We start from the raw sequence: 9753 nt of genomic DNA, 5'->3' as shown, positions 1-9753 counted from the left end.
TTTCTCTCCCATTTCAGGACCCCGCTTGGCAGAGAAAAGCAAAGCATTAGGTTGCTGAATTCTAATGCTTTGCTTACAGGTATGAGAAATACAGTAAATGCTGGTTCTGACAAAACTCCACATACAATAAAATGAATGAACGGCCTAATGTTTTATCTGTCTTTCAGTTATTCCGATGGGATAGTTCCAAGAGGTTTTAAGATAAAATGTGAAGCCTCAAAACAGCTGGAGAAAGAAAGTCCCATAGTCATTTTCCCTAACATAGAATATGGATAGAATTTTGGAAAATGTTTGCAAACTTCCCTTATGTATAGAATTTTGGAAAATGTGTACAACCATAGTTCCTTGCCGTTAATTAGTAATACTAGCTATTCTTCATATACTTGTCACATCCACGGTGAGTTCTTATCAGAACGATTCTTGGCCACATAGAAGGGAAGATGGCTTATTCAGATTTGAGCTTTATTCAGTAAATTGACCCCCACCCCCACCTACCACGCAATCTGGTACATTATTCCAACTTGATAGCTTAACTTGAACCATGCAAATTTGTCAATATTCTCCTATTTTTGAACCACCAAAACAACAATTCTGATTTAACGCAGAAGTTCCTGCAGTTTCCGTACACCTCTGTACCTTTGCACATATTTTTTTGCCCAGGTAGAATGCTGCTTGAGTTTCAGGGTTGCTGTAACAAAGTTCCACAACTATGAGGCTTAGAACAACAGAAATATTGTCAGGAGCTCTGGAGGCCAGAAGTCTTGTGTCAGAGGCACAAAGCTAAGGGACACTGCTAAGGTCCAACAGCCTGTGCCCTCTCTGCTGTTTCACTTGAGTGGTTTGGAACAGCAGCCTCAGAGTCTTTCTCATTCCGCAAGGCTATCCCTAGAGCGTGCGTCCAGCTATTTTGTCCTGACACATTCATGAAGCTGAGACACCGCCTCTTACAGGAGCACAGCTGGCTGGGGAGCCCCTCCCACTCCGAGCCTCTCACCCCCAGCTCCATCCTGACCTCCACACCGCACAGGGCTCAGGGTGACCCCGGCTGCTTTGTCTGGACTGTGGCGGCTCCACCCATTCCCTATTGTGACCTGGGCAGTCAGGCTGGGCTGTGAGCTAGCGGGCGTGGAGAGTGAAGCCCCGACCCCCCTGCCCCCGATGGGTTCTGGGGCAGTCGGAGGAATTATTTCTGCTGGGTCCCTGGATTAGGGTCTATTTCAATCCACTATGACCTCATCTTAATTTAACTAATTATATCTGCCAAGCCTCTATTTCCAAATGAGGTCACATTCTGAGGTTCTGGGTGGACATGAATTTTGGGACGATACTATTCAGCCCAGTCCAGATCCTCTGTAAGATCTTTTAAGAACAGGTCCTCTGTAACCAAAGGGAGGCAATGAGGGACGGTGGTTAGGAGTGCAGGCTCTGAAGTCAGACGACCCAGTCTCCCTCCTGACTCCCCTACTTGAAATGCCTGTGTAACCTCAGCAAGAGATGTCCCCCGTGCCTGTGCCTTTTCAGATTTCCTCATCTACAACAGGGGAATTATAAGAGTTCCTACCTTTTGGGGCTGTTGTGAGAATTCAGTGAGGTAATGCACATGAAGCACTGAGCGAATGGGTAATAGGAGATGCTACATAGACTGTTATCTTCATCACTGTCTTTCACTCCCATCCAGTTCTCAATAGCATACACACGGCTGCCACAAATACACAGAAGTATTAGGAATTAGTTCTGCGAGACAGGCCTATTTCAGATAAGAAAAATGAGGATCAGAGAAGCTGAAAGTCTTGCTGAGGACACCCCAGCAAAGTGAATTACAGGCCCAGAATTCTATCAAAGGCATCCCACCTTCTGAGATTAGAACCGCCTTCTGTGTCCCAGGAAAAACCTACTGTAGTCATGCCTAGATCTGCCTGGTCTAAAAACCACAAAAATAGCAGGAGTTACCACTGAGTCAATGCTTGCCATGTATAAAGACCTGGATTTAGCTGTTTCCTTCCATTCACAGAGCTGTCCTGCAGGAGAGATGTAACTTTTACCATCACTGTAAAAACTGAGCCTTAAACTGCTTAAGAAACTGTTCAGATTAATTCAACTGAATATTCACACTGGAGTTTGAATGAAGGTCTATGTGGCTTCAGAAATTTAAGATCCAAACCGTACCGCTGTTGTACCTGACATCCTTCGCGCAGCTCCCTCATCTTCAGAAAGACAATTATAATTTTTCATTTTAAAGCAAGGTCGTGTGACTTTCCAGTGACTTCCGGGCATTTGGTAAAGAACAGCTTTGTTCAAAGTAAGTTGATGAACACAGCAATTTCTTCATAACAGCAATCTGGTTAAAAAAATAAACCCATATCCAGCTTTGGCAAGGGAGTTATTTGTTTTCATGTTTTGTATTTGGACTTGCAACACATCGAGGGGTGATTTTTTTTCAACGTTTTGTGTGTCACTTAACATTTTTGAAAATAAAGCCTTATAAGCTGTGAAACAATATGAAATCCTGATCCTATCTCTGTAAAATCTGATGGGTGCACATTGATAGACAAGGGTGTGGAAAGTTACATCTGAAGGTGGCAATAGGAGTTGCCTCTGCATGGGTGGAATTAGAAGGATTGTTGATTTCATTTATTTATTTGAATACACGATAAAGGAAGTTCAAGCAGTAAGATGGCTGCACAGCGAAGAGGAAGTTCACCTCTTACGCTCGTTCTCAGTCCACTCGCCAAAGGCAGTTATATGGATATGTATTCTTCCTGAAATATTCCTTTCATACACAATCGTGTATAAAATCGTGTATGGAAAAAAAAAAAGTCTGCTCATCATGTAGTGTGTGTTTACATATAAATGCACTTATTTATGTAGTTATGGGTATTCTTCATGGTCTTTTTCCATATCTGAGTTTTCCAGCTTTTTATTATTATACATTTCTTTTTATTTTCTTTTACTTTAAGTTCTGGGATAAATGTGCAGGCTTGTTACATAGGTATACATGTGCCATGGTGGTTTGCTGCACCCACCAACCTGTCATCTAGGTTTTAAGCCCAGCATGCATTAGGAATTTGTATGAATGTTCTTCCTCCCCTTGGCCCCCACTCCCTCCCCAACAGGCCCTGGTGTGTGATGTAAACATATGGGACGCTTCACGAATTTGCATGTCATCCTTGCACAGGAGCCATGCTAATCTTCTCTGCATTGTTCCAGGGTTAGGATATATGCTGCCAAAGTGAGCACTATACATTAATTTTTAATCGAATTTTTTCAAAGGTCCGAAAGGTTTGGGGAAACCTGGAAAACCATGAGAGTTACCATATTCCTCAATTTTCACATTAATCACGCCTGCTCCATTTATTTGTGCTATTTGGCAATCTTTTTCAGGATGTTTTAGGATCTGTAAGTTGTTTATAATTCAGTGTTTTGTGCCACAAGATAACATTTTGATACAATATTTGTAATTTTTGCATTGGCACAAGTCAGTTTGAATATCTACTGTATTCCTCCAGTGACCTATTATGAGGTGCGAAGGATTTTTTGTTGGTGTTTTTTTTTTTTTTTGAGATGGAGTCCCACTCTGTCTCCCAGGCTGGAGTGCAGTGGTGCGATCTCCACTCACTGCAAGCTCCGCCTCCTGGGTTCACGCCATTCTCCTGCCTCAGCCTCCCGTGTAGCTGGGACTACAGGTGCCCGCCACCACGCCCAGCTAATTTTTGTATTTTTAGTAGAGACGGGGTTTCACCGTGTTAGCCAGGGTGGTCTCAATCTCCTGACCTCGTGATCCGCCCGTCTCGGCCTCCCAAAGTGCTGAGATTACAGGCATGAGCCACCGCGCCCGGCCTTGTTGGTGTTTTTACTTTTTGTTATTGTGAACTATATAGAAAGAGAAAAATGGGTTGGCTGAAAATGGATTTGGTGTGAAAAGGCGGGGAAAATGTGAAGAATTTTGAAAAAAACATACAAAAGTGCTTAAAGGTAAAATAGATTATAAAACCAGCCCTTGTTGTATTAAAATTAATGCACGAGCCGGGCGCGGTGGCTCACGCCTGTAATCCCAGCACTTTGGGAGGCCAAGGTGGGTAGATCACCTGCAGTCAGGAGTCCAAGATCAGCCTGGCCAACATGGTGAAACTCCTTCTCTACCAAAAATACAAAAATTAGCCAGGCATGGTGGCATTTGCATGTAGTCCCAGCTAGTTGGGAGGCTGAGGCAGGAGAATCGCTTGAACCCAGGAGGCAGAGGTTGCAGTGAGCTGAGATTGCACCACTGCACCCCAGCCTGGGCGACAGAGTGAGACTCTGTCTCAAAAATAATAATAAAACTAATGTATAAGACTAGATGGTGATGATTGAGAGTCCTTGTTGACCAAATTGTTTTCTTTTCCAGCAGTCCCAGAGCATAGCTATACGGTTGGAGAAACTAATCAAAACCATTATCCCAAAGGCTGTATCCCAGCCCTTTCAGAAGCCAAGGCAGGAAGATGGCTTGAGCCCAGAAGTTCAAAATTGCAGTGAGCTATGATTGCACCACTGCACTTCAGCCTGGGCAACAGAGCAAGACCCCGACTCTTAAAAAAAAAAATTTGCCCATCAAAAGGTGCCATAAGTGCTTTTTGCCTATGCCAGCAGGCTGCACCTCAGTAGGCTATAGGAGTAACTTGTTTCTGCCCCTTCCCCTCCCAAACAACCTTTCTTTCCTAGGGTGACAGTAGGGGGGCCTTTGGTTTGCCAGAAAAACAACCAAAGCACTTGGTACCAGCTGGGCATTACTGGCTGGAGTGTGGGCTGTGGCCAGAAGAACATGCCTGGAGTGTACACGGAGGTGTCCAATTATCTGCTTTGGATCGAAAGGAAGACTGTGCTGGCAGGGAAGCCTTACAAGTACAAGCCAGACTCTGCATACGCTTTGCTTCTCTCACCCTGGGCCATCCTGTTACTATATTTTGTGATGCTTCTATTATTCTGGTGATTAAACACCACGTTGTCTCAAAAGTCAAGCGTCCTTCTCAGTTTGTGCACTAAATATAGGGCAATTCCAGGTTGCAATGAGTGGCTCTCAGATGATGAGTTGTGCCTGAACCAATCATAGAACTATAGCAGTACTTAAAAGATAGCTAAGACCCAAACGTCACAGCCTATGGGTCACCTGGAACTCGGAAGTAGCTTGCCTGAGTCCTCTCCAAGAGTTTGGAGGGAGTGCCTTTCCACCAGGGGGATCGTGCTGGGGACCTGGGAAGCAGGAAGCTTGTTCTTTCCTCCTTGCAAACAGGCATCCTTCCAAGGCAGCTTTTATCCTCCAAAAGGGTAGACGGCTGATGAGATAGGAAACATGTTGAACTCTTTCCCGCTTCATTGGTAGCTCATCCCGGAGACCTGCAGATTTGGTTTCCAGAAAGATCCTTGTCCTTTACCCTGCTTGCTCCCTCAGCCACCATCTGGTCCTGAGTCCCCAGTAAAAGTTGCTTTTGGCTCTCAGAGATTATGAGCAACAACTCTAAGATTCAGGATCAGAAGGCATTGAAGCAGAAATGTCCTAGTGTTGGGGTGGAAAAAAAACACACAGCTAGTGAGATGTAGCAATCAAGGTACCTTTGCTTGCAAGCATTGGGAGCTCCAACTGAAGCTTAAAAGGGTGTCGGTGGTGCAGACTCGAAAGAAGAGCAGAAACCCTGGGAGCTGCCCCATAAACAGCAGTCTGACAGTCTGATGGACACCAAGGGCATCTTTCAGGCCATCTGGACGAAAGGGTGGACTGTCCGTTCTTTATGCAATCATCCTTGAGCAGAAATTTTTCAGTCAGGCACGACATATAAAACGGCATTCTTTACTGAGGCAACTTGGCATATTTTTGAAGAGAGAGAATGAAAAAGCTACAGGGTATTTTTTAAAAATGAGAGCATTTTATATGAGTTTGCCTTAAGTGGAATTTCATGAGCTGTGAACAACAACAACAAAAACACAGGAAAAGCATCAACCTTTGTGCACATGCATTTGAGAAGAAAGAAAAGATGATGTAAAGAGAGTTCCTTTAGCTTGGCCTTCATCAGCTTTCTCAGAACAGGATAGCTTGTCCACCATCTGACTCTAGAAAGCATTTAGGTGAGGAAGCACCTAAATGCTTTAGCAGGAAGAATTAGTGTATACCTGCAGTCCATTTTGGTCTAAAGCTGCAGTGGCCACAAGAATTTTGGCAGTTGGGAAGCACAGAATGGTGGCTACACGCAGATGGGGTAGTGTCCCCAAGAAAGGTAGATTTAAAAAGGATTTCCTCTTGTCTCTGACATAAGAGCAGTGATGATTCCCTGGGCTTGAAGTTCAGAAGGCTGAGGCTAGGAGAGGCCACAGTCTTGTGTCTTCAGCTCAGGCCAGTAGGCAGATAGAAAAGCTGAAATGACCAGACCACTCTACCAAGCTCCTGTGAGAAGTGGTGTGTGTACATGTATGTGTACATGTGTGCATGTACATGTACATGTGTATGTGTGCAGATGTACTATGTACATGTACGCGTGTGGGTACTTGTGTGTGCGTGTATGCACTTGTGTGTACTGTGTGTTTGTGTGTGTACTTGTGTGTGCATGTATGTGTGTGTACGTGTGTGTGCATGTGTGTGTTTAGTGGGGGTGCTTCTCTGCCTCCATCACAAAATAGTTGTCAAACTTTCAGATTTTTGCTAATTCTATAAGAAGTGATAACTCAAAGTAGGTTTTTGAAAAAATTATTCTGATCTTAAGTATACAGTGTGAAGAGTTTTAAAAAATGGTTTTATCAAACACCGCATGTTCTCACTCATAGGTGGGAACTGAACAATGAGATCACTTGGACTCGGGAAGGGGGACATCACACACCGGGGCCTATTAAGGGGAGAGGGAAGGGGGGAGGGATTGCATTGAGAGTTATAGCTGATGTAAATGACGAGTAGTTGGGTGCTGACGAGTTGATGGGTGCAGCACAGCAACATGGCACAAGTATACATATGTAACAAACCTGCACGTTATGCACATGTACCCTAGAACTTAAAGTATAATAATAATAAAAAAAAGAAAAAAGAAAAAAGAAAAAAGAAAAAAAACCCCACTTATTCTATGTTAGTAATTTTTTAAAATAAAACTTGGATTTTACAGTGAAAAAAAATGGTTTTAATTTTTATTAAACCCATTTGATCAATTATTTATTTCATGGTTAGTACATGCTGAATCCTAAGAAATTTTCACCTATTCCAATATTGATATTGTATTGTTTTCTTTTACAAGCTTTATTATTTTAGCTCTAACATTTAGGTCCATCATCCATCTTGAAATAATTTCTGTGTATGGTGTGATATGGGTCAGGATTCATTTGTTTCATATACACAGCCAATTGAATTGAAAAGGCCTTACTTTTCATTGGATTGCCTTGACATCTTGGTCTAAATCAGTTGGTCTAAATTAGTGTAAGTATAGGTCTGTTTCTTGAGTTATGTCTTTTTTTTGCTGACCTGGGTATTCTAGGACTGGATATCTGGTTTGGTTTTTATTTGGTATCTGACCTGGATGTCTTTGTTTCCACTTGGAAGTGACATACAGATAGTCAGTAAAAATAGCTATTTAAGGCAAGCTTTTGGTAGCCCAAGTGGTTGCTGCTATTGGCCATTACAGTGGGAACAAGGAAGACAAGTGCTAGAGTAGGTAGTGAGGCAGACATGAGCAGAGCAGGAGAGGGCCCCATCCCTCAACGAGGAGTGCAGGTGACCGTCAGGTGATGGTCAGCAGTTGTTGAGCTGTCTCGTTCAAACAATAATTGGTCACAGCTGGCACCAGGGAACGGCAGTCTCACAGTTGATAGAAAACACCTGAAGCTGGTGATCAGCAGCTTCCCAGTAAGATCTCGGGAGCTGGGTTAGTGGCTCAAGCATGTGCACTAAGAGGCAAAATGGCAGAGTTTAACTGGTATATGACCTTCCTCCAGAAACATCTGACTGATAAGGGAAAAATGCCTCAAGTGAACATGCACACAACTTTAGTCAATACACTGTGCATGCTCACCTCCCAAGTTCTGGCAGGCCACTGGGCATATGGAGAGCCCACCCCCAGGGAAGAATCAGGGAGAAAGATATGCAGGCCCCTCAAGCCTGCCAACATATAAAACCCCAAGTCAAAGGTCAAACAGCACACTTGAATCTCTCCAGTTGCCTGCTTGGCCTCTTCCAAGTGTACTTTATTTCCTTTCTTTCCTGCTCTAAAACTTTTTGACAAGTTTTCACTACTGCTCAAAAACTTGCCTTAGTTTCTGCCTCTGTCTTATGTCCCTCAGTCAAATTCTTTCTTCTGAGGAGGCAAGAATTAAGGTTGCTGCAGACCCACCTGGATTTGCTGTTGTTAACACAAGAACTGTCAGCTAATTGTTTAGAATAGAGCTTAACTGAAGAAAATAGCAAGCTCAGGTTTATTTTATTTTATTTTAATTTTGACGTAAGTCTCTTCTCTTGTAGCTGTAGAACCAGTGTAGCAAAAACTTGGGCCCAAAATTTAATCCTATTGATTGCATGAATACAATATAAATAGAATTCACAGCCTTTCTAGGTCTCCCATGTGAAAGGTAGGGTTGGGGGAAAGATTAGATATCTGAGACTCAAAATAGGGAGATTTGGGTAGATTTTCATATATCCATTATAAAATGGAAGCATTATTATTATTTATGTGTGGTAAAGCCAACAGATCAGAAGACAACTGCCATTGAAAAAAGAGTTTGTTACTCACAGTTTCTGGGAGGAGGAGCATGCAGAACCACATGGGGAAGCACCAGAGGCAGAAGGAGCAAGGAAGAGCATGTAGGCAGTCTTTACTGTGGGCTTTGCAGGAAGGAATAGGTGAGGCAGACTCTGCAGGCTGAGGATTGGCTGGATAATTCGGCAGGCTCTGGAGGATAGGGATTGCTGCCAGTTGCCTGGTGCCTGGCTCTGGTGATAAGGGGAGAGAGACCTAAATAAAGGAGGTATTTGGTGGGTAGTTGCTTTGCATTGGTTGGGTTGCATATGAAAAGTGCACTTGCAGGTGAGTCTTTTACTCTGTCTAGGAACTGTCCAGCCCTGGGATGGGCAGACACTCTAGGATGAACAAGGTCCCAAATATCAAACATCAAAATACACAAACATCAAAAATACAAAACATTGAAAATACAAAAACATCAAAAATACAAAACACAAAAAGGCACGATTAAAACAGTATTCAAGTACCTTGAACACATAAATCCCACTGAGTCTCACTCACCAGCAAAAAAACCTTTCATCTCCTCTGGAAACTCTGGCCATTTCCTGCTTGAGAGTCCTAGAATGGTCTCATATGAAGCAGTTACTTTATAGAAGGATGCTAAGCTTCAAAACTCAACCCACCAACTCTCATGGCCTCCAGGATTATAAATACAACTCAATTTCATAGTATCCCACAGGAAAAAAAGTACAAAAATTGGATCTGGGGAACATTAAACAACAAAAGGACGCTAAAATTTTGCTAAGACATCAGAATGCACCTGCAATATATAGTTGAAATAAAGTATAAAAGTGCTAAAACAAGGGGGAAAAACATAGCATTGGAGTGGACCAGATTAATCCATATAATCAGTTTATGGCATATTCTGAATTCAATAAACTAACGAACAGCTGGGAGTGGCTCTAATATTTTGCTTGATTGGTTAATTAAGCCTTGCATTTAAAAGCGGTCTACATTAAATGACGCAGTCATGTCAGAAATTTCTTCTTACACTGATGAGAAAGGGATACAA

General features: G+C 42.9%; 2 protein-coding genes and 1 non-coding gene across 5 annotated transcripts in view; all 3 read right to left on the bottom strand.

Annotated features, from left to right (window-relative positions):
* The window catches only part of LOC105491157 (serine protease 55), a 75830-nt gene extending 73617 nt beyond the window's left edge, over positions 1-2213 (bottom strand). The window contains exon 1 of the mRNA XM_071067484.1: positions 2178-2213. Within this exon, the coding sequence (XP_070923585.1) occupies positions 2178-2184 (7 nt within the window). The 5' untranslated portion in view covers positions 2185-2213. The remainder of the gene's footprint in view (positions 1-2177) is intronic.
* Positions 2167-9753, bottom strand: part of LOC105491161 (methionine sulfoxide reductase A) — a 412862-nt gene continuing 405275 nt past the window's right edge. Inside the window, exons 5-7 of one of the 3 annotated variants that reach the window (XM_071067485.1) lie at positions 8733-8954; positions 5587-5773; positions 2167-2338 (exon numbers count right to left, since the gene is read on the bottom strand). In XM_071067485.1, the coding sequence (XP_070923586.1) occupies positions 2295-2338; positions 5587-5773; positions 8733-8954 (453 nt within the window). In that variant the 3' untranslated portion in view covers positions 2167-2294. Of the gene's footprint in view, positions 2339-5586; positions 5774-5910; positions 5933-8732; positions 8955-9753 lie in introns of those variants that run through there. The other 2 variants (XM_071067486.1, XM_071067487.1) reach the window with 2 other exon arrangements.
* On the bottom strand, positions 3131-3237 carry LOC112428278 (U6 spliceosomal RNA). The gene has a single exon (XR_003020282.1). It is a non-coding gene; the product is annotated as a U6 spliceosomal RNA (small nuclear RNA).

Source organism: Macaca nemestrina, chromosome 8, assembly GCF_043159975.1.
Source record: "Macaca nemestrina isolate mMacNem1 chromosome 8, mMacNem.hap1, whole genome shotgun sequence".
Lineage (NCBI taxonomy): Eukaryota > Metazoa > Chordata > Mammalia > Primates > Cercopithecidae > Macaca > Macaca nemestrina.
Note: the sequence above shows the minus strand (reverse complement) of the source record. Positions and strands in the feature narration are given on the sequence as shown.